Source organism: Zootoca vivipara, chromosome 15 (genome assembly GCF_963506605.1).
Source record: "Zootoca vivipara chromosome 15, rZooViv1.1, whole genome shotgun sequence".
NCBI classification, from domain to species: domain Eukaryota; kingdom Metazoa; phylum Chordata; class Lepidosauria; order Squamata; family Lacertidae; genus Zootoca; species Zootoca vivipara.
The window spans coordinates 3,703,203-3,726,955 of NC_083290.1; the positions used below are offsets into that span (position 1 = coordinate 3,703,203).

Here is a 23,753-nt window from a genome sequence, read left to right on the forward strand (position 1 = left end):
TGCTGGGTGACCTTGGGCTAGTCACACTTCTTTGAAGTCTCTCAGCCTCACTCACTTCACAGTGTGTTTGTTGTGGGGGAGGAAGGGAAAGGAGATTGTTAGCCGCTTTGAGACTCCTTAGGGTAGTGATAAAGTGGGATATCAAATCCAAACTCTTCTTCTTATTATTCATTCTTGCTTCTTGAGTTGCTTCCGGTAAACTAGAGGCCCCCACCTCGTTTGGCTTGGCAGGCGTTTAATTCCCCAACTCGTTTTGCTAGGAACAAAAACTTCCTGCAGAAGCCTGCGTTTGGCGACCTTGAGCACTAACCCAATTTCCTCATTGGTTCCTGGGCAGGGTGAAGGCTGCCCAGAACGAGCTGGGGCAACAGATCCTGGCAGATTTCGAGGAAGCGTTTCCCTCTCAAGGCACAAAGGTAATAGAACAAAAATAAATCCCAGTCTCTCCCTTGCTTGCAGAAGTGCAAATGAGCTTCCCCTATTTCTCAACAACAAATAATGGTGTTTGTAGCCCAGTTTTGGCAGAGCTAGCATGAGAAATATATGTAGGAGAGAAGAGAAGATAAGATAATCTTTATTGTCATCGCCCCCCTGCGGGAACAACGAAATTACTCGGCTGCTCCATCCACACAGATAAGGCACTCCACATAAATTTAAAATAACTACAAAAACATTAATTAAACAATACAATACGAAATGACAAGTAAAAATAAGGTGACTTCAAAGTCCAGACTTTCCATTTAAGGCCGAAATTGCTCTAGAGAAGAAACTGTTCTTGATACGCCTCTTTCTCGCCTTCATTGTTCTGTATCTCCGTCCCGATGGCAGGAGCTCGAAGAAACGGTGACCAGGATGCAACCATATCTCTTGATATGTCTAGTGCTTTCCTGTGGCACCTGGTGATGTAGATTTTCCTGTGGCACCTGGTGATGGAGAGTGAGCAGCCAATAATGCTCTCCGCTGTTTTAATAATTCTGCACAAGCCTATCGTATCCTGGGAAGTACAGCTTCTGTACCACAAGCATAACCCATAAGTGAGCATGGCACAGTGATAGAAGGCAAGCAGCAGCTTTGGCGGAAGATGGTTTTTCCTTAGAATTCTCAAGAAGTACAGTGTCTGCTGCGCATTCTTCACAAGCCCCCTTGTGTTGGCACTCCAGAAATGGTAGCGGGGAGGGGAGGTGCTTCACCCTTTATCTTGCAACACCTCCCTGTGGCTGCTTTCCACTGTTTGGCCAGCCAGTGTCCCAGATTGAGGAGAAAAGGAGCTGGGGGCAGGAGGAGAGGGAAGCATCTCCCCCCCCCCTCTGCCATGTCTCCCCTATCAATGGTTCTTCTCTCTGCTCCCTCTTCTTTTTCACTTCTACAACTGCCCATCGCTGCATCACCTGCGTCATCCCAGATGATCTATGTTCACTATGACTCATTGCCGTACTTTGGATTGTCCTGAATGCCACCATTTGGTAGCTGAGCCCAAAACCCAAAGTCTCATTTGGATGCATTTTGGCTTGCCTGCTGCTGAAAGTGACCACGAGGCGATTGATAATATCATCATTTATCAGTTTTAGAACCTTACCTCTGCGTAGTTCCTTCCTGATCACAGATACAGTCATACCTCGTGTTGCGTTAGATTCTTGTTGCGTCTTTTCGGCTTGCGAACGCGGCAAGCCCGGAGGTTTTTCGCCGTGCGTGTGTGCACAGAAGTGTTCTGCGTGCTTCGCACATGCGCAGAAGCGCTCTTTTGCACTCTGTGCTTGTGCAGAAGCGCCGCTCTAGTTGCGGACCTTTCGGGGTGCGAACGACACCTCGGAACGGACCGTGTCCGCAACTAGAGGTACCACTGTATTATGATATATCGATATATCGCGATGTTTAGCTGGTGATCTGTCACAATGTTGAAAACCAGATATCGCCCAGCCCTACTTGCCATTAATATATCCCCAAAGTATATTGGAGCCACTGGAAGCGAAAACCCTGTGAACTCTAGGCACCCCCAGTGGATACGTGTCGTACAATGACCTTATAAAACAAATGATGCTGCTATACAAGATGCCTTCTGGTCTTGCTTCCCCTCCCCAAGAAAAATAAAAAAGAAATCTGGGTGCATAGGGATAAAAGGTTCTGAATTCTTTGCCTTTCTCCTCCCTGACAGAGGGCTGGAGGTGCCAGCAATGTCCTACGGGATGCCTGCCTGGTCGCAAACGTCTTGGACCCCAGAATCAAGCAGGAGATCATCAAGAAATTCATCAAGCAGCACCTCTCGGAATACCTTGTGCTCTTCCAGGAAAACCAAGATGTAAGTCGGGGGTGTTCCCCCTGCGTAGAACTCTTAGCTTTTCGCGGGCTGTTCAGATATCCTCGCTATTTTTGGCCTTGGGAAATGTATGGTGTAGTGGTTAAGAGCGGTAGACTCATAATGGTTAAGAGCAGTAGACTCGTAATCTGGGGAACCAGGTTCGCGTCTCCGCTCCTCCACATGCAGCTGCTGGGTGACCTTGGGCTAGTCACACATCTTTGAAGTCTCTCAGCCCCACCCACCTCGCAGGGTGTCTGTTGTGGGGGAGGAGGGGAAAGGAGATTGTTAGCCGCTTTGAGACTCCTTCGGGTAGTGGTAAAGCGGGATATCAAATCCAAACTCTTCCTCTTCTTCTTCTTGTAAGCTGCTTAGAAGGCACTTGGGCAATTGACCAACCAACACCAATCAATCAATCAATCAATCAATCAATCAATTAACAATCTCTGTCTACAGCTGTTCTCATAGTGCCTCCCTCTCGCCCTCCAGGTCGCCTGGCTGGATAAAATCGACCGGCGTTACGCTTGGATCAAACGCCAGCTGGTGGATTACGAGGAGAAGTACGTCCGCATGTTCCCTGCGGAATGGTGCATGACCGAGAGGATTGCGGTCGACTTCTGCCACATTACGAGGTAGGGCGCTCTGCTTTATTTATTTGTGGAAGTATTTTATATGCCACGAGGTCAGGGTGGTGTACAGCAACATAAGAACCTGCAGTTAAAAGCAGCACAGAGTAATCATTAAAATGGTTGGCTGCTTGAGAACATGTATGGTGCGTTAGGGGAGGGGTAGCACCTCCGGTGGGGACACATCCTGCTCCTTCTGGGGTCGTTGGCCCACCTTTGTTCTCCACCCTGCACTCAGCTCCCACCTGTGGCTGCTAGAAGCGACAGCGGGCACACCGTGGGAAATGTCTTTGACTGGCTGGCTCAGCCAGGTGAGGGGAGCCGATGGGTCATAAATCAAACCCTTGGTGAGTTAGGGACTTTCCCTGCATGTGAAGACAGGCTCTGGCACATTGAGCGGATGAGATCAAGAAGGCTGTTTCTGCACATGCTGTAGAGCAGGGGTGGCCAACTCCAGAGACACCGCGATCTACTTTCACATTTAAAACCTGGCGGTGATCTACCCCTGTTCAGCTCAAAGTTGTTGAGCTTTTTCTAGGGAAGGGGAAAGCACACTATTGGGGGAAAGGAACAGACAGCCACTAACCTTCCGGTCGCCGACAACATAAAAGCCTCCGTTTCAAAACTCAGGCTTCCACTCAGGCTTCCCTTCCGCAACAATAGCGGCCAGCGCACAGAGAGGGGCCGGGGCCGGAAAGGGACCGGCGATCGACCGCGATCTACCAAAGACTCACAGGGATAGACCAGTAGATCGCGATCGACGTGTTGGACATCCCCGCTGTAGAGGGAAGTGAGGGACAGATGGGGCTCAGGAAAACTCTGATCCTAAACCTCTACTTCCTTGTGGGGTATCTTTGGGAGAAGAAGAGGCTGTGAAGTAAACCCTCCACAAATCTGGAGTGGGGTCCCTAAGATGATTCGATGGAGCCTTGTACGCCTCTTTCCGGCAACCCCTGCAGCCAAGCTGGCACCCAATGTCTTGCTCTGCTTTTCTTTGGACCACAGCAGTGAGGCTGAGGGGGGGGTCTTGTCATCTGGGCAGCCCAGGACCTCCATACACCCTGCCCAGGCTTGCCCCCTGGGGAAGTCCCTTCGTTGCTACTAACGCAGCGGTTTGACTTCGCCCCCAGAGGTGCGATCCACTGTCTCCCGAGACAGACAGATCCCAACAACAGCAGTATAAGAACCAGCAGTTAAAAGCAGCGCACAGAGTCATCGTTAAAATGGCTAGCTACTCGAGAAAAATGTAAGCAACCTGCAGGCAAACCAGATTTGGTCTGGAGTGTCTCCCCCCAAGCCCTGGAGAGCTGGTGCCATTCAGTGTAGGCAGCACTGAGCTAGATGGACCCAAATATCTGACTCTCTATAAGGCAGCTTCCTACAACAGGGCAGGTGCGAGGTGAGGACCTGCCTTATCTCTCCCCTCCCCTGCACAGGACAGAGCTTGCAAAGATCATGCGGACGCGGGCGAAGGAGATCGAGGTGAAGCTCCTTCTGTTTGCCATCCAGAGGACCACCAACTTCGAAGGGCTGCTGGCGAAACGTTTCTCAGGTTGCACGCTCTCCGACACAGTGCCGGTGAGTCGGGTCTCCCCAGCCACTCTGGGCAGCTCCCAACAGAATCTTAAAACCACAATAAAACATCAAACATTAAAAAACTTCCCTAAACAGGGGCTGCTTTCAGATGTCTTCTAAAAGTCAGATAGTTGTTTATTTCCTTGGCATCTGATGGGAGGGCGTTCCACAGGGCGGGAGCCACCACCAAGATGGCCCTCTGCCTGGTTCACTTCTTGCAGAGAGGGAACCGCCAGAAGGCCCTCGGCGCTGGACCTCAGTGTCCTGGCAGAACAATGGAGGTGGAGACGCTCCTTCAGGTATACTGGGCCGAGGCCATTTGAAAGGGTCCGAGTGTTGCAAGCGAAGCAGGAACAGCTCTCCCCCGTCTGCTTTCTCCCCGCCCTGCCTAATTTCCTTCTCCTTTGTCGTGTCGCCCTTCCCTACCTCATCGCAGAAGAAGGCCGAGCCTCCGCCTCCCAACACCAACCCCTTCCTGGAAGACGAAACCGTCCTGGAGTCGGACGAAGCCACATTAGAAAAGGCCGACATTGACAGAGTAAGTCTCTTAGCCTCTCGAGGCTTTCGTGGGTGCCGCCCATGTGTTTCCAAGCCCTTCTTCCTTCTTCCGGAACGGCTGGGCACTTAATTCCCTCCTTTAAAAAAATAAAATTGAAGGTTCTCCAATGGAGGAAGGATTCATCCTGCCAACTCCTTTCTGACCTGCAGGTCCCCAAGCTCCCCTGTGTGAGATTTTGCACTGGACTACAGTCAGAAACACAGGAAGGTGCTTTGTGCTGTGTCAGAGCTTTGGGCCAAAGAACGTCAGAAGGGAGCCCAAGGGCCATCTAGTCCAGCCCCCTGCAATGCATCTAGCTCAGTGTTGTCTACTCTGGCTGGCAGTAGCTATCCAGGGTTCCAGCGCCACCTGGAGATGCCTTTGGGGATGGAACCTGAGACCTTCTTCATGCAGAGCAGAAGCTCTTGCCCAGGCACCAGCAAACTTTTTCAGCAGGGGGCCGGTCTACTGTCCCTCAGACCTTGGGGGGGGACTACAGTATATTTTGAAGGGAAAAAATGAATGAATTCCTATGCCCCACAAATAACCCAGAGATGCATTTTAAATAAAAGGACACATTCTACTCATGTAAAAACAATGCTGAATCCCGGACCATCCGCGGGCCGGATTGAGAAGGCGATTGGGCCGGATCTGGCCTACCCATGTTCTTGCCCCTGAGGTTGCAGCCCTTCTCCTAAAAACACAGTAATCTTCTAGTCTTCATGGTTTAATACTTCACAAAGGCTTAGAGAAAAATATTTTCCCATCCACTTTCTCTATGCCAAGTTTATTGCAACCCCCCAACTCTCATTTAGGGGATTTTCCTCTTCCATTTCCTGTTTTTGGAAAAGAGGGTACTGACCCGGTGGAGGGGAGCGTTGCAAATGGAAAAAGAGACGTTTTCCTGAGGGTTGAAGAATCTGAATTGAGTAATTAAAAAGTAACGACAATCAAAATTTCTCTCTTTAAAAGTTCCTTCCAATTTTGTTTTCCAGCCCAAAAAGCCGAAAGTTCCAGACAATCCTTTTCATGGCATCGTCTCCAAGTGCTTCGAGCCTCATCTCTACGTCTACATTGAATCCCAGGACAAGTGAGTAATGGAAGTTTTTGGAAGGAAGGAAAAAGACGAGAAATAAGAATGTACAGTGGTACCTCTGCTTGCGGACACGATCCGTTCCAGGGTGCCTTTTGCACCCTGAAAAGTCCGTACCCAGCGCGGCGCTTCTGCTCATGTGCGAAGCGCGATAGAGCAGAATGCGTGCCCGCGCGGCGAAACACGGAAGTAAACACTTCAGGGTTTGCCGCGTTCTTAACCCGTAAAAACGCAACATGAAGCGTTTGCAAGAAGAGGTATGACTGTATCGGCGCTATTTTCCCACCCTCACCCAAACTTTCGGGCCGGATCCATTGGGAACATCCCTTTTACGTTAGCATTGGTACGGGGCAGTGCCAGTGAGCAGCTCCCTTTTTAATTTCTGCAAGTCTCGTGTGGGAACAGACCCCTTTGTCCAGACCTTCAGGACGACAGAAGGGCCACAGATTTGCACAGCCCTGAGAATCTCGGTTTTTGCTTTAAAAGTCAGGTTTCTAGTCCTCGTGGCCGGGACGGTAGGCTCGGGAGCACGTGCACACAGCGCGGCTTGGCTTCGATGCCCTCTGGTAGATCTATGCCTTGGTGGGCAAAATAATAATAATAATAATAATAATAATAATAATAATAATAATAATAATATATTATTATTTATACCACGCCCATCTGGCCGGGTCTCCCCAGCCACTCTGGGCGGCTTTCAACAGAAGAATAAAACACAATAATCTATTAAACATTAAAAGCCTCCCTGAACAGGGCTGCCTTCAGATGTCTTCTAAAAGTCTGGTAGTTGTTTTCCTCTTTGACATCTGTTGGGAGGGCGTTCCACAGGGCAGGCGCCACCACCGAGAAGGCCCTCTGCCTAGTTCCCTGCAACTTGGCTTCTCGCAACGAGGGAACCGCCAGAAGGCCCTCGGTGCTGGACCTCAGTGTCCGGGCAGAACGATGGAGGTGGAGACGCTCCTTCAGGTATCCCGGACCAAGGCCATTTAGAATGAATGAGGCAACTGAAAACTACTCTTAAATCCTTTTGCCTGTCTGCCTGCATGTTTGTCTTTGCTTCTCTTCTTACTCCAGAAACCTCAGCGAGCTGATTGACCGCTTCGTGGGGGATTTCAAAGCCCAGGGGCCCCCCAAGCCGAACGTGGACGAGGGCGGGGCTGTCCTGCCCAGCTGTGCCGACCTCTTTGTGTACTACAAGAAATGCATGGTGCAATGTTCCCAGCTGAGCACCGGGGAGCCGATGATCGCCCTCACCACCATCTTCCAGAAATACCTCCGGGAATACGCCTGGAAGATCCTCTCGGGAAATCTGCCCAAGTGAGGTTTTAGCACCATCAGATGACATTTTTTTAAAAAATGTTAGCGCTTTAGAGGAATTTCCCCCCCCCCCCCATAACAAGAAGAAGTGAAATCATCAACGTCGAGGGGAGAGCAATATCTGCAGTCAAAGCGAAGCAAAGTCAATAAACTAGTCATCAAGAATGCAGAGGGTTTTGTAGCCAACTAAATTCTGCTTAGAGCAGACCCACTGAGATCAGCGGATCTTATTTAGTCGTGGCCTTTCAGTGGGTCTACTCTGCTTAGACTGTTGTAATAATAATAATAATAATAATAATAATAATAATAATAATAATAATAATTTATTATTTATACCCCGCCCATCTGGCCGGGTTCCCCCAGCCACTCTGGGCGGCTTCCAACAAAACATTAAAATACAGAAATCAAACATTAAAAGCTTCCCTAAACAGGGCTGCCTTGAGATGCCTTCTAAAGGTCTGGAAATTGTTGTTCTCTTTGACCTCTGGTGGGAGGGCATTCCACAGGGTGGGTGCCACTACCGAGAAGGCCCTCTGCCTGGTTCCATGTAACTTGGCTTCTCGTAGCGAGGGAACCGCCAGAAGACCCTCGGCGCTGGACCTCACTGTTGGACGCAACCCATGAGAAACAGCCTTATACCGAGCTAGAATATCGGCCTATCTGGCTTTGCCTACACGGGCTGGCAGTGCTCTCCAAGGTAGCAGGCAGGAGGTCTTACCCCAGCCATGTCTGGAGATGCCAGGGATCGGAACTGGGGCCCTCTGCTTGCAAAGCAGGTGCTCTCGACCACTGAGCTACGCTCAAGTACAGAGGACTGCAGAGCATGGGTTGGGCAAATGTGGCCCTCCAAGCAGCTCTGCCCGTCTCTCTGCCCTCTCCTTAGGCAACACCCCTCTCCGGCCCTACTCCTCACTCTCGCCCAGTGCTTATGCCTGGCCGGAAGGTGTCTAACTGTGAAAATGCCCGGATGGAGAGAGGTGTGTGTGCGTTGGTGCAGAAACCACTGGCTCTTGTGCGGGTGGGTTGTTGGCAAAAAGATCAGAGGTGACCCTGTGGATCCGCTCATTTTGCCTCTGGCCCTGCCCACCAGTCGAATGTGCCCACCCCTTTCCCCAAAGATTCTCCACGAAAGAATGTGGAATCTAGCCTGTTGTACCCTTGAATATAATTATTCCTGGTCTGCAGAAAAAAAAGACTTCACGGTAAGGAGATGGAGAAAGAGAGTGGTTTGGTCTCCATTATTTGCACCCCTTGATTACAACAATGTGAATTATCCCAGGGAATGCAGGATAATGCAGTATTGTATATACCGTATTTTTCTGTGTATAAGACAATGCTTTTTGCTGGAAAAAATTAGGCAACAATTGGGTGTCGTCTATACACGGTTAGTGAATTCAGAAGGGGGACATGCAAATAATGGCAGCAGCAAGCAGGAGATTGGCAGCGGCGATTGGGCGGGTGATTGGTGGCTGCGGCAAGGCCTGCTGGCAATTGGCTGTGGCTGTGGCAATTGGGCAGGCGATTGGTGGCTGTGGCAAGGCAGGCAGGCAATTTGCTGTGGCAAGGTGTGCGATCGGCAGTGGCTATGGCAAGCGATTGGCAGTGGCAGGCAGGCGGGTGAACGATTGGCGGACGTGACCTCCCCCACCCCCTAAAAAAGCTAAACAACTTAATTTCTTAATTTTGGTTTTTTTTTAAAAAAATAGGGGTCGTCTTATACATGGGGGCGCCTTATACACGGGAAAATGCGGTGTTTTTATTTTACTAATGGCCTCCTGCACAACCTGCGCAAGAAAAACAAAAGAAGAAGTTAAAAACCCACCAGAAACAGCCAATGCATTTAAAGCAATGCATTTAAATTAATTTAAAACAAAACAGGCATTCACGGCCGTGCACGGCTGGCTGCTTTTTGGGCTGTCAAACCCCCCCCTGTGTTTAATTGCCGGGTTGTTTTCCCTCTTGCAGGACGACCAGCAGCAGTGGCGGGCTGACTATCAGCAGCCTGCTGAAGGAGAAAGAGGGCTCGGAGGTCGCCAAATTCACCTTGGAAGAGCTCTGCTTAATCTGCAGCATCCTGAGCACAGCGGAGTACTGCTTGGCCACCACCCAACAGGTAAAGCCTGGGGAATCCTGCAGGGATGCGATCTTCAGCCCAAAATAACATTGTTGCCCGGTCCGACCTTAAAACAAAACCCAAGTTACTAGTCCTTATGAGCTTGTTGGGAGATGGATTTCAACAACTGCGGGTGCAGCGCACAGCTCCTCTCCTCCCACTTGCTCTTGAGGAAGCATAGCACATCTGAAAACATCCTGCTATTTCTGACAGAATCCTAGAAATGTGGGAGCAAGGGGGTCCCCAGTTATTAGGGGTGTGGGGTGTACATATCGGTCCCCGGGTGCCTCACACGGGCTGTTTTTAATTTTCTACTTAAGGCAGAGAGCAGTAGGCACGGTTAAGCGGGTGGTTAGACAAAAGACTCTATGTTTTGGGATCAGCCAACCTTTCATGGAGAAAGCCTCTCTCTCTCTCTGTCTCACACCCCAAACTTCTTCAACAGCTCGAAGAGAAGCTCAAGGAGAAAGTCGACGCCAGCCTGGTGGAGCGGATCAATCTGATGGGGGAGATGGATACCTTTAGCATGTACGTACGATGCCGCAGTTGTCCTCCCCCGAATGTGCGGGTGTACTGCTCATGGGGCCCTGGGCCTGCTGGGCCTGCTGGGGAGTCATAGCCCAAAAAGCTCAGATTGCCAAAGACATTTGCTTGTCTGGATGGAGGAGAGAGAGGTGTACATGTGCAGAAACTAGTCCAAAAGTTAAGATTTGCACCCACTGCCCTGCCTACTTTAGCCGTTGGCTCCGCCCGCCACTGACATGCGGCCCCCAGAAGGTTGCTCAGATGGGAACGCGGCCCCCAGGCTGCACACCAGTCCTGCAACAAAGCCTTTAAAGATTCAAAGGTTAAAAGCACGCTTTAAGTTGGCTTTCCCATTTTCGCAGGTTCCCATTTTTTTAAACATCTGCTCAGCTCCTCCAATAATAATAATAGCAGCAATAATAATAATAATAATAATAATAATAATAATAATAATAATAATATATTATTTATACCCCGCCCATCTGGCTGCGTTTTTCGCCAGCCACTCTGGGCGGCTTCCAACAGAAAAACAAAATACAGTAATCTATTAAACATTAAAAGCCTCCCTAAACAGGGCTGCCTTCAGATGTCTCCAGGGACCGCAGTGGGGCCTGCGAGCCCCTCTCCCTCCCCGCCACTGCGGCCACCTTGGCAGCCATATTGGCAGCCACAGCTCCCCACGGTGCCTGTGTTTTTCAGGCCTTTTTCCTGACAGGCCTGTCAGCTGAGGTGACGTTTCCCTCACGCTCAAAAGAAAATTGAAGCAGACGAGAGCTGATATTTCTATTAACGGGTGTCTGTATTTATGCGCTGTTAACAGCTGTGTGTGTGAGCCCTGACAGGCCAGGAGATTTGTCATGCCTTTCTTTCTTTCTTTCTTTCTTTCTTTCTTTCTTTCTTTCTTTCTTTCTTGGCATGAGTGGAAATGTTACGAGGAGGTGGCGGAGCAAGTTCTTGTATCGTGACAGGCAGCTTCAGCGTGTGCGTTGACGGCTCTGTCAGGAAGTTATTTTGGCCGTTCCTGGGGGAAAGATTGACAGCTTTAATTTACTAAGAGTAGATTACGCCTGGGAAAGCGTAATTCGTGTCTCCCACATTTGGCAGCTGAGTGGAGCGCCGAGCTGGTTTCTCTAATGGAGATGTTCAGCACAATTCAAATTGTGTTAACATTCGTTTTCCTCCCCGTGTTTCACTGTTGAACTTCTTAGCCTCTCATTACATAGAAAGGTCTTCTCACTGGCGTGGTTGCAAATTGCTTGGCTGGCGCAGTGCAGCCTTCCCCACCCTAGACGTTGTTGGACTACAAGTCCCATCGTCAGTTGCCTTACTGGCCCAAGGATGATGGGAGTTGTAGTCCAATAACATCTGGAGGTGGGAAAGGCTGGTGTGGCAGATAAGAGTGCCAGACTGGGACGAGGGAGATGGGGGCTTGAATCCCCACTTGGGCATGAGGTTTGCCAATGAACATTGGGCCAGTCACTGCCTCTCAGCCCTACCTACCTGGCAGGGTTGTCGTGAGGGATAAAACAGGGTATCCCACTTGGAGCCCTTTGAAGGAAATTTCTGGTCCTCCTCTCCTACCGAAGGGAGCCCAGGGCCAAAAAGTTAAAATAATGCCATTTAAAATGAAAAACACATTTAAAACCCAAACACGTTTAAAACATTTAGAACATCTGGAAGTCATGTAAAAGTAATGAGGAAGTAAAAAAATGCATTCTGCTCAAAACACATTTACACAAAAGCACTTGCAATTCATAAAAGAGCTGCCGTTCCCAGGATGGTTTAACCATCAGTCCATCTGCCCAGGGAACTCTGGGGATTGTGGCTCTGGGAGAGAGGAATGGGGGTGTCCCAACAGCTCTGACTACCCACCACAAACTACAACTCCCAGAATTCTTTGGAGGAGGAAGCCATGACTGTTTAAAGTGGTATAAAACTGCTTTAAATGTACAGGGCAGGTGGGGCCTAAATGTAGAAAAGTAGGGTGGTATCAGGGCGCTTTCCCCTGAACTTGCTAGTTTTCTGCAGGCAGGGAATTTTAAAGAAGATTTTGCCTGGAGGTCATCCTCAATCCCTCCCTTTTCCAACCTCAGATGGTACAGCCCTGGAAGGTTGCGTCTCTAGAACAAGAGTGTGCAAGCAGAGAAATTCAGTGATCTCCCCCTTGACCCTGAGCTCACCCAGCTGGCCTTTGCCTCAGTTGTTTCATCTCACTTTTATTATTTTCTAAGTGTCTCTGTATAATTTTAAAAAAAGGAAATTCAGAAAGTTGTCAGATGATGGGTGAGTAACAACTACCTTCTAGGGCATCACAGCTAGCAGGGGCCTTCTTTGTGTTGGCTCCCACGGCAATAAACGTAAAATGAAACCACCCTGTTCCCTTTACAGAGTGATTTCTAACAGCATCCAGCTTCTGGTGCAGGACTTGGACGCTGCCTGTGACCCAGCTCTCACGGCCATGAGCAAGGTAAGAGTCTCAAGTTGTATTCCAACCCCGAGAAGCTTATCAGAGTGCTGGAAAACAAATTTTGGAGATGTATACAAAATGTGAGAATACAGCAGTGATGGGGTCCAAATGTGGTCTTTGGGACTCTCCCCAGGCCACGCCCCCTCTCTGAAAGCCACGCCCCTGGCCAGCCCCGCTTTGCACCTTCCTTGAGTGGTTTGGTCTGGCTGGGAGTGTGCCCTTGCTCACGATGCCTCTTTGCTTCCCTGCTTGGAGGCGGAAGAGGGATGAGCAAGTGGGCATAGAAGCTCACCTACTGCTTCTGTTACTCCGCCCACTTTTGCCCTCTGGCAGCACACGGCCCCCAGGAAGTTGTCCAGAAGGGAATGTGGTCCTCAGACTGAAAAAGGATTCCCACCCCTAGCTGTATACAAAAACCAAGCTGTGTTAGCTGCTGCTGGTAGCACAAACTGAAAGCTACAAAGTTGAGGCTTTAAGCCCAGGGGTCACATAAATCCCCGCCGAACCCAAATTTGATCTTCTGACCCATTCTTGTCTCCCGCCACCTTTCCACCCGGCAGCCTTAAACAAGATCATTGTGAGCATACGAACGGGGTAGGAAGGAAGAGAATCACGTATGAGATTTCTAAGCGCCTTGGAGGAAAGATGGGATTAAAATAGTCATACAGGCACGAAAATCTTGGGCAGCATCACTGTCAATCTCTGGATTGTGTTGCATTCAGGCTTCGAAAGCTGGGTTTCGTTCCGCTGCTACATAAAAACCTTCCGTCTCCTTGCAGATGCAGTGGCAGAACGTGGAACACGTGGGCGACCAGAGCCCCTACGTCACGTCCGTGATCTTGCACATCAAGCAGAACGTCCCCATCATCCGGGACAACCTGGCCTCCACCCGCAAGTACTTCACGCAGTTCTGCATCAAGTTCGCCAAGTGAGTTCCTCCTGCTGCTCGGCTTGCATGGCCTTCTGGGAAGCTCCCGGGGTGGGGGGCCCTCCAGGCTTCTCTGTTTGGCCCCCCAGGACTCTCTTGCCAGGCCACGCTCCCTCACCGGCCCTGCTCCACACCCCAGCTGGGCTTTCTTTGCCATCCACGAACTCTAGCAATGCCTCTCGCATGACCGGACGGTGGGCAGAGAGGGTGGTGTGCGAGTGTGCCCACTGCTCAGAGCTGGAATTTGCATCCTTTGCTCCACCCACCTTTGCTCCTTGCCCCGCCCACCGCTGACAAGATTCCCAGCCATGTGCTGAAACTTCTTTGTCTTTCTTTTTACTAAATCTTCTTTATTAAGTTTTACATTTCAAATTTAAATTCAAACGCTGAACATCATCATCATTTAAGATTCCCTGAATCCTTTGACTCCCCTCCACCCTTCCATGGTTTCTATTTCCAATCTTTTCCCACTGCTTCACTTATTTTCTCTATTTTTCTTAAATAATCCATTTTTACCTTAGTTTTTTAGTACATTATGTTACTCAAATCCTGCCAAAGTTTTTAGTTGTTTACAGTGTTCTCTTAAATGCACTGCAAATTTCCCCCCTTAAAGTTCCTCTCTTCCTGGTTTCTGATTTTCCCGGTCAGTTTTGGCATAGTCCATCATTTTCCCCAGCCATTCGTCTCTGGTCGGGATTTTGTCTTCTTTCCATCTCTGGGCCAGTAGTATCCACCCTGCCGTCGTTGCGTACATAAATAATCGTTTCTGCTCCTTTGGTATCTCTACACCTAAAATTCCTAGTGAAAAAACTTCAAACATTTTTTTCAACTCATTGTATATCATTTCCCAGAATGCTTTTGTTACCTTGCATGTCCCCTGCATGTGGTAGAACATACCTGTGCTGAAACTTCTTAAGGCTGCAATGGTTCTCCTGCTTAGGAGAAAACCCCAAGGAACAGAACTTTATTTCTGAGCCGAAATGGAGAGGGTTGTGCCATGATAGTATGTAGCCTTGAAACCTCAGTGCAGTTTGACATGATGGGGACAAAGGGATGGCTGTAGTCTTAGGCAGAGGATGGCTGAACAAGCAGTTCCCCCCCCCCCACAGGCCACCCCAGAGGAGAAATGGAAGAATAATGATACACATGCATACATATAATGACACCTTTCCATAGTTAAAACCAAGCTCAAGGCGGCTTTCAACAGGAAAAAAATGCAGTAATCACAAAAAAACAAAAATAGGCATAAACAAACAAACAAAACATCAAAAAGTACGCATCCAAATTAAAACAATTTCTACGTAAGTCATAAGACCAATTTTAAAATAATTAAAATTGGTAACGGAAACAAAAAAAAACGCCCAAACGGTACCCCAGTCCAAGAGTCTGTTCAGCAGCTCTGCTTTTGCAGCTGGAGTCAGTCCGGGCTCCTCCTTCCCAGTCCTGGTGGGAAATGCCTGCAAGGCAGAGAGCAGGTCTTCCAGGACTCACAGCCCAGATGGGCTTGGTGGTGTCAGTTGGTTAAGTTTCAGGAAGCAGAGAGGAAGCAGTTCTCCAAGTGGAGTGAAGTAGAAAGTGGGATCCTCCAATCCATGGACTGATTCGGGAAATAAAAGTCACAGGCCCCACAATTTTTCCTTGCCTTGTGAAAAACAGCCATTACTGTTCCTCCTCAGCCTCTAGACCAGTGTTTCCCAACCAGTGTGCCTCCAGATGTTTTGGGACTACAACTCCCATCATCCCTAGCTAGCAAGACCAGTGGTCAGGAATGATGGGAGTTGTAGTCCCAAAACATCTGGAGGCACACTGGTTGGGAAACACTGCTCTAGACTTCTTTTGAGCAGAGATGTTCCATTCAGTTGCTGTCTGGCTCCATGGGTTTCTCTGAAGCTCCCCCCCCCCTTTAAACCTCTCTTTTCATTTTGTTGTTTTTGTCGAGAGAAAGACGCAGGCAAGAACGCTTGGGGCTCTCTGTGTCCCTTTCCCCCTCTCTGGTAGCGTTTTGTTTCGCCTTCAGGGGCCTTCTCCCGATAAATCATCGGATGCTGGCGGGCTTTCTAAAGTGCTGCCTCTGCGAAAAATTTATGGCGCATCAGGCTCCAACAGAAACTGTGCCTGAGGTTTTTATAGTATCGCTTAGCGGGGCGATAAATCCATTTATATATTAAATACACAGACTTCTGCCATTTTTGCTGGGCAGGCTTTTAATAGCTTTGCTCTGCTTGCCTGGCTCTTTTTAATTTAATTTTTTTTTTCAAAAAGACTTCACTGATTAGCCCACATCATGGAGGGAAACTTTGCCCGACTCTTGCATCTGGAACGAGTTTGGATGGAGAGGGGAAGGGAACGTTGCTTGAAACGATGCTGCGTTTGTGGAAGCCTGCGAGGGCGTCTCTTTTGCCCCAGCGGCTGTGGGCTGAAAGGCCTAGAGATCAGCTTCTTGGGAATTGAACTCCCCCCCGCCTCCGGTCACTTTTATTCTATTTTAAAAGCTGCTAGTCCTCATGGCTGCAGGAGCATGCTTAAAAATGTGGTTGGAATCTCATGGTGCCTTGAAACCAAGCCAGACTATTGGCATCCATTGAGCTCAGCTCTGTCTACAATGACTGGCAGCAGCAGTTCTGCAGGGTTCCAGGCAGCAAATATTTCCCAGCCTTATCTGAAGTTACTGAGGATTGAAGCTGGGACCTTCTGCATGGGTCAAAGGGGAACTCTCTAGTCCAGGCATCCCCAAACTGCGGCCCTCCAGATGTTTTGGCCTACAACTCCCATGATCCCTAGCTAACAGGACCAGTGGTCGGGGAAGATGGGAATTGTAGTCCAAAACATCTGGAGGGCCGAAGTTTGGGGGTGCCTGATCTAGCCCATCATCCTGCTCTCACAATGCCCCCCCCCAGATACCCTGATGGGCGTTCCATTGTTTAACTGTGTGCTGTGTGAAGGACTTTATTTTATCTCCCCAGAATCTCCCCAACGTTCAGCTTCACTGCATGTCCACAAGATAAGTGAGAAGGAGGAAATCTTCCTCCACGCCATGCCTAATTTTATAAGATTCTATCATGTTGCCTCTTGTCTGCCATTCTCGGTGGTGGCGTCCGCCCTGTGGAACGCCCTCCCTTCAGATGTCAAAGAATTAAACGACTCCCTGACTTGTAGAAGACATCTGAAGGCAGCCCTGTTGAGGGAAGTTTTTAATGTTTGATGTTTTATTGTGTTTTTAATATTCTGTTGGGAGCTGCCCAGAGTGGCTGGGGAAACTCAGCCAGATGGGCGGGGTATAAATAATAAATTAGTATAATATTATTATTTCTCCCAAATGCCGCAACCTTTCCTCATAGGGGAGTCGATCCATCCCCCCTTGATCTTTTTTGTTTGTTTGTTTCATTTACTTTTTTGTTGTTTTAAAAAAACAACTGTTCCTTTCCTTCGTTAAATTGTTTAAAAGGAGGGGAGGGGAAATTACTCTTGTGCTTTTTATTTTATTGATGTGGAGTGCGCTGTGTGTTGATTTCTTCAATTCCTTCCCCGCAGCTCCTTCATCCCCAAATTTATCAACCACCTCTTCAAGTGCAAGCCGATCAGCATGGTGGGGGCAGAACAGGTGAGAATCGAGGACTGAAAGGGATCAGGTGAGGCAGGGGCATGCAGGCGGAGCAGCGTGGAGAAGGGAGAACATTGCATTTTGAATTGTTAGTTATTTAAAAAATATAAATATTGCCTTGGGGTGGCTAACATAACATGGTTTGGAAGGTGCGAAGAAGCAAATCCCATGTTGGCTGCAGAATGTATCTCTGAATGGGATTTTCCTTCATCCAGCAAAAAGAAGCCCAGGCAGAGGCAACCCAGCGAGGCAGCTGCTCTGAGCTGCCGTTGAAGATCCTGGGCAAGAGGAAACTGGAAGCTTCCATCTCTGCTCTTAAATAAACCACAGTTCCTAGTGATTTCTGAACTTGGGGGAACTGTGGATTGTTTAAACTTGAGTGAGTTTTATTGCCTGGGTTGTTCTCACTAACTAGAGCTTAAGCAAGCCGCAGTTCCCTGAGTTTTTATTTCTTAGTATATTCCAGAAGAAAAATGTTTTTGTGCAGGGTAGCCAACGTGATCTCTTCCAAACATTGCTGATCTGCAGCTTCTATCATCTCCGAGCATTGGCCATTCTGGTTGGGGATGATGGTGTAGTCCGAAATATCCAGAGGGAAGACTGATTTTGGGTGTTAGAAAGTGCTATGATTTCATTCCCCGTCCTCTGGAATGACCACATCCCCTGGGTGGAGCTTTTCCACTGGGCAACATGAGTCGGGGGGGGGGCTCCCTTGACCGACTGAGGCTTAACCCCCCCCCCTTTAAATCTGACGCAGCTGCTTTTGGACACTCATTCTCTGAAGATGGTTCTTCTAGACCTGCCGTCTATCGGGTCGCAGGTGGTGAGGAAGGCCCCCGCCAGCTACACCAAGATTGTGGTGAAAGGCATGACCCGTGCCGAAATGATTCTTAAGGTAACTTCAGGGCTCTTTCTTTCTTTCTTTCTTTCTTTCTTTCTTTCTTTCTTTCTTTCTTTCTTTCTTTCTTTCTTTCTTTCTTTCTTTCTTTCTCTTACCTGACTCCCTGCTGCCCTTGTGCAAAACTCTCCTGTCCCCTGTCCCATGCACCCACTGTCAATTGTCAGCCCGTTTAGTTGCCCACCGGAAGGGGCGTCATGTCACGGGAACCTTGCCGGTCCGTAATCTCACAGTTCAAAGATGGAGTTAGCTCTTTATTGTCAAAAACGCAATCGCCACACAGACTTGGTTGAGTGCTAATGAGCAGAGCAGCTCATTCCCGGTGGTCTTCCTCCAGGAAAACCAGTTGCTGAAAGTTCTCGTCTTCTAAGTTCCTTCCTCTCCAGGGCGTTTTCCAAGGAATTGGGAGACTGCTCCTGTGTGCAGCCAACCTCTCCTCCCCCCTTTTCATGCCTCTTCTGGTTCTGGGAGACAGGGTGGGATGGGGTGACACCTGCCTGACTCATCTCTGCTTTTGGGCCTCCATCCTCCCTCTCTCCTGCTTCCAGCTCTGCTTCTTGACTTCTCTCTGCACCGACTCTCCCTAAGCCCTGCTACCTCTTCCCAGTCTGCTCCCTCTTCCCCCGCCCCTTGACCACTCATTGCCGTCCCACCACCAATCCCTGGGTTCTGAGCCATCGTCCCTTGGAGGTTCCCTGAGTGGTAGACTTTGCCTGCGGACTGTCCCGTGCTCAGTCCCTGAAAGCATCACCAGGTTTAAAAAGGGACTGGGTGGCCCACGACCTTTCTCTCCCTGACTCCCTGGAGAGCCACTGCCAGCTGAGTTTGCAGTATGGGGCTTAGTTGGACAACAAGCCCATACGTCGTTCATGCCTTGCATGAAGAAGGTCCCAAGTTTGATTCACAGCATCCCCAGTTGAAAGAGGATTGCATAGGGGAGGCAGGACTTTGCCCAGAGAGCTACAGCCAGTCAGTGCAGGCACTACTGGCCTAGGTGGAGATGTGGCACGGCCTGTTCTGAGACAGAACGCTGGAATGCAAGTGGCTTTTAATAAGTAAATATCCTAGCCTGCCCGCCTCACATGCTTGGTGCGTGTGTCATTTTGTGTGTGTGTGTGGGGGGTTGTCTCAATGACACCTCACAAACAGAGGCCTTCCCCCGCCCCCCAATGCCTGGCCCCGATTGCTGGTGGTTTGGTGAATCATCTCTCCTTTGCTTCTGTGGGTCTCGCCTTCCCACACCTCGTAGTAGCAGTGATATATACATATAAGGCAAAACAAAACCCCACCAGCCTTACTCTGATTTCTTCTGTGGCTTCTCTTCCCCGCTCCCTCTGCACAAACGCAGTGGCTGGTTGCTTGGCTTTCGTAGACAATCACAATAACTTCCCACAAGACTGTTATAGATAGATATTTATATTTCTCTCTCGTTCCCCGAATGCTGTCCCAGGGCTATGGGGGAGAGGTTTGGGGCTCCCCTCGGGGTGGCATTCCTCCGGCGTTCCTGATGAGATCATCGCAGAGGGGGGCCTGTGGTTGCTCCCGCGTCGCCACGTGTGCCTGTGGGGCTGCGATTCTGCCAGAGTGGGGGTGGCCCCGCCACTAGACGCATCCATTTGCTCTCGAGTGGCACAGGCTTCTTAGATTGTTTATTGCATTTATATCCCACCCCGCTCCTCATTTAATCTCCAGTGGAGGAATGATGGTGGGAATGAATTAAACGGCTTTGGCCCTACATCATGCCTGAAGGAGCGTCTCCACCCCCATCGTTCTGCCTGGACACTGAGGTCCACCTCTGAGGGCCTTCTCGCAGTTCCCTCGCTGCGAGAAACAAAGGGACAGGGAACCAGGCAGAGGGCCTTCTCGGTAGTGGCACCCGCTTTGAAAAAGGACTGGACCAGTCCATGGAGGAGGGGAGGGCTGTTGATGGCTCCTAGCCAGGATGGCTTCTGAATGCCAGTGGCTGGAAGCCACAGAAGGGAAGAGGGCTCTTCCTGCTTGTGGGCCTCACACTGTGCCACCTGGTTGGCCCCTGTGAGCCCAGGATGCTGAATTAGATGGGCCACCGGCCTGATCCAGCGCAGCTCTTCTTAAGTTCCTAGGATAGGCTGTTTGGTGGCTATTGGTCGTCAGGGCTGTGTACTGCCTCTCTCTAAATGCCAGTCGCTGGGAAATGCTACGGCAACATTTTGATGCCTTACTTCCTTCGCCTTCCTTTAACGTGTTGATGTCCCTTGACTCGCTGTGGTTTTCGTACTCCGTAGTTGCCGTGGTGACAATCGCTTTCTTGTGGGACCCTCTGGGAGTGCTGCTGAAGAGCAGCCTCTAAATGAACAGGCGGGAGGGCTGGCGTTAGCATAGTGGTTAGAGCGCTGGGCTAGGACCCACAGACCCCTGTTCAAATCTCCCCCTCAGCCGTGAAGCTCTCTCAGAGGGGGCTTCTCTCAGCCTAACCCCCTCCCCAGGGTGGTTGTGAGGACAAAACGGAGTAGAGGGAGAGAGCTGAGGATGACACCTTGAGGAAGAGATACAAATGTGATAAATAACTCTCCGCCTCTCCCTGCAGGTCGTGATGGCCCCCCACGAGCCGCCCGTGGTGTTTGTGGACAACTACATCAAACTCCTGGCGGACTGCAGCACAGACACCTTCCAGAAGATTCTGGACATGAAGGTGAGGGGAGCCCTGTGGGCTCCGCCGGAGCTGGTGGCCTCCGCCCCGATTCCAGGGTTTTGAGGCCGGCACTGCAGCTTCCCTGCGGCTCCCGTTCATTTATAGAAGCCGAGAGTTGGAAGGGACCCCAGAGGGTCATTTAGTCCAGCCCGCTTCAATGCAGGCATTTCAGGTCACACAGGAGACCGTCCCAATGGGCACTCTGGTGGGAAGGGGGCAGGTCGATGCTCTCTCGGGCCAATTTATTTCTGCGTTAATTCGCCTACACATGCCATTTGCCTCGTCCCGCAGGGTCTGAAGAGAAGTGAGCAGAGCAACATGCTGGACTTGTTCCGCCAGAGGCTCCCGGCCCCTCCATCCGGAGGCGACAACGCCGGCTCCATCTCCCTGACGGCCCCCACGCCCGAGCAGGAATCCTCCCGCATCCGGAAGCTGGAGAAACTCATCAAGAAGAGGCTCTAGGGGGCTTCTTCTCCTCCTCCTCCATGCCCTGCTCTCTCTTTCTCCAAGATGAAACATGCCGGTTCTGGAACCCCGTCGAGGTGGCTTCTTGCTCATGCTGCTGAGAATGGACCTCCCCTTCGCCCGCTCCTCTTCCCTGGGACTCCAGATTCGAATTCATTGTCGCTCGCTTTTGGGAGATCCTTGGCACTAAGACTGTGCCAGTTGGGAGAGTCGCACGAGGGGGCTCTTCTGCTATCCTGTGCCACTTCAGACTCTGGCGAGGAATGTCTCCTGAGCCACCTTCAAAAATATAAAGAAATCGCCCCACATATTTCGCTTTTTCATTGTCACATGCTTGCTTTGCTATGAATATGGGTTATTTGTATAGGGAGGAAGACATTCAAATGTGCAGTTCCGCCCTGCAGTCTTGGAATGGTACAGGCCAGCAAGTCATCAACATGGGAATCTCCTAATGGGATCAGTTCTGGGCTTTTTCCTCCACAGGCATCCCCCTGAGCTTCTCCACCTGAGCTGTTTCATCTCCCTGCCATTGCCTTCCCTGTGTTCACTTCCATACAGCCCCCACAGCACAGCGGTCCTCAGTGAGGCTGGGTACTTACTTTGTCCTCTGCGTGGGAATGGCTGTTATGGTTCTGCACATGAATGCGCTGATGAGATCATTGCAGAGGGTTGCCTGTGGTTGCTTTAATGTAAGAAATCACGGACGCCAGGTGCAGGGAATGTTGATGGTCCTAGAACCCGCAGGATATGACAGGTCAAAGGTCCCCATTCACTCCCCCCCCCCCAAGTGCCTTTCCTGCAGGGTCCCCTTAGTTGTGGCTCCTAAAAACACCCCGGCAGCTTGGTTTCAAAACAATATTTTGCCTTGTTTTCCAGAGGCAGGGCTGAACTAAGGCCCACGGGCCTCTAGCTGCTGACCCTCCTTGACTGGAGTCGGCTGCCACCCTGTTGCTTAACTCGGTTGGCCCTTTGTCCCATTTGGCTTCTTTGCGGCGTGCGTGGTGTTGACTCTCAATACGGATCCGCTTGCAAAAGGAAGCCTAATCAAGGCGGGCGTGGCTTCTCCCTCCCAGGCTATATGGATGTCCTTGCGTTAAGGGCAAACAAAACCCGGGCCATAAATTCCAAAGGTGATAAAGATCAGGAAGCTGAAAAATATTCATAGCTGGGCTTGTCCACCCAACCCTGCCTTTGCAGATATGTAGACAAAAGGTTGGCCATTAAAATGGAGGTATACTTATCGCTGTTGACAGTTTCCACCACTTTGGCGTGAAGATTAAAAAAAACTTTTTATATTGATTTGAAACTACCCTCTTTCCTTATTTATCAGTCCCAGGTGATTTTGGATGGTTAGATTCCCTTTCAGTTGTATATTTTCTGTTCTGTATAGATCTCCTTTAAGTTGTACATTTTCTGTTAATAAAGAGGATTGTTCTGTGAGGTTTTTCTTTTTCTTTTTGTTAAGTTCTGTCTTCCTGTCAGATTCTTTTTCTTTTGCTGTTTCTTGCAGAGTGAAGTTTAAGCGAAGTAAATGGGCGGCCTCTTTTCATGTTGCTGTCTGTGTGTGTTTGTACATGTTTTCAGTGATATCTATTAAACAAAGTCGGAACTGTTTTTTGCCAAAGGGAGTATGTGTGAGCAAGCCCAGAACTCATTAAACACACTTTACTCTTACTCCCCGCACCCCAACGGTTTAATTTTAGAGGAGCCAGTTCCTTTGATTTGAGCATGAATTGCTTCTTTGGCAAGGACTTGTGCATGGAAGTGGGCAAGCTCCAGAACAAAATAAAAAAATTCCTTCAGTAGCACCTTAAAGACCAACTAAGTTTATATTTTGGTATGAGCTTTCGTTTGCATGCACACTTCTTCAGATACACTAGAAACAGAAGTGTCAGACCCTATATATACATAGAATGTCCTGGGAGATTGAAGTGTTCTCCTACTGGTTTTTCAGTCTTATGGTTCCTGATGTCAGATTTATGTCCATTTATCCTTTGGCGTAGGGTTTGGCCTGTTTGTCCAATATAGAGAGCTGAAGGGCACTGTTGGCATTTGATGGCATACACAATGTTAGAAGATGAGCAATTAAATAGTCCTGAGATGGTATGTTTGATGTTGTTGGGGCCAGTAATGATGTTGTCCGGGTGTATGTGGCAGCAAAGTTGGCATCTGGGTTTATTGCAGGCTCTGGTACCAGTGTCCATGTTAAGTCTGGTGGTTGTATTATGTCCCAGGACATTCTATACAAGATCTCAAAGCAGCTGTTTTATTACAGAGAAATTTCAGGAACAGACTGGAAAGGGAAGTTGCTGAATTGGAAATCATTACCAAGCTTAAAACCATGGAAGCACCTGGGATGAATAGAGATATCGGATTCTTATCTCATTATGCATGATCAAGCTTTCTTTAGCACCTCAGCCCAGGACTAATTGCAGCCATCAGCAGCCATTAACACCCATCTACAGGTTTACCACTCCCATCAGCCCATCTCCCATTCCCACCCACCCCCACCACCCTCTGTATATATATAGGGTCTGACACTTCTGTTTCTAGTGTATCTGAAGAAGTGTGCATGCACACGAAAGCTCATACCAAAATATAAACTTAGTGGGTCTTTAAGGTGCTACTGAAGGAATTTTTTTA

General features: G+C 49.5%; 1 protein-coding gene across 2 annotated transcripts in view; it reads left to right on the forward strand.

Annotated features, from left to right (window-relative positions):
* The window catches only part of VPS53 (VPS53 subunit of GARP complex), a 38,867-nt gene extending 16,317 nt beyond the window's left edge, over positions 1 to 22,550 (forward strand). The window contains exons 8-22 of one of the 2 annotated variants that reach the window (XM_060268534.1): positions 338 to 416; positions 2,153 to 2,296; positions 2,783 to 2,925; positions 4,356 to 4,497; positions 4,931 to 5,032; positions 6,028 to 6,122; positions 7,200 to 7,442; positions 9,408 to 9,555; positions 10,001 to 10,083; positions 12,469 to 12,547; positions 13,327 to 13,475; positions 17,007 to 17,076; positions 17,834 to 17,971; positions 20,541 to 20,645; positions 20,937 to 22,550. In XM_060268534.1, the coding sequence (XP_060124517.1) occupies positions 338 to 416; positions 2,153 to 2,296; positions 2,783 to 2,925; positions 4,356 to 4,497; positions 4,931 to 5,032; positions 6,028 to 6,122; positions 7,200 to 7,442; positions 9,408 to 9,555; positions 10,001 to 10,083; positions 12,469 to 12,547; positions 13,327 to 13,475; positions 17,007 to 17,076; positions 17,834 to 17,971; positions 20,541 to 20,645; positions 20,937 to 21,107 (1,891 nt within the window). In that variant the 3' untranslated portion in view covers positions 21,108 to 22,550. Of the gene's footprint in view, positions 1 to 337; positions 417 to 2,152; positions 2,297 to 2,782; positions 2,926 to 4,355; positions 4,498 to 4,930; positions 5,033 to 6,027; positions 6,123 to 7,199; positions 7,443 to 9,407; positions 9,556 to 10,000; positions 10,084 to 12,468; positions 12,548 to 13,326; positions 13,476 to 16,438; positions 17,077 to 17,833; positions 17,972 to 20,540; positions 20,646 to 20,936 lie in introns of those variants that run through there. The other variant, XM_060268535.1, reaches the window with a different exon arrangement.
* The last annotated feature ends 1,203 nt before the right edge of the window (positions 22,551 to 23,753 follow it).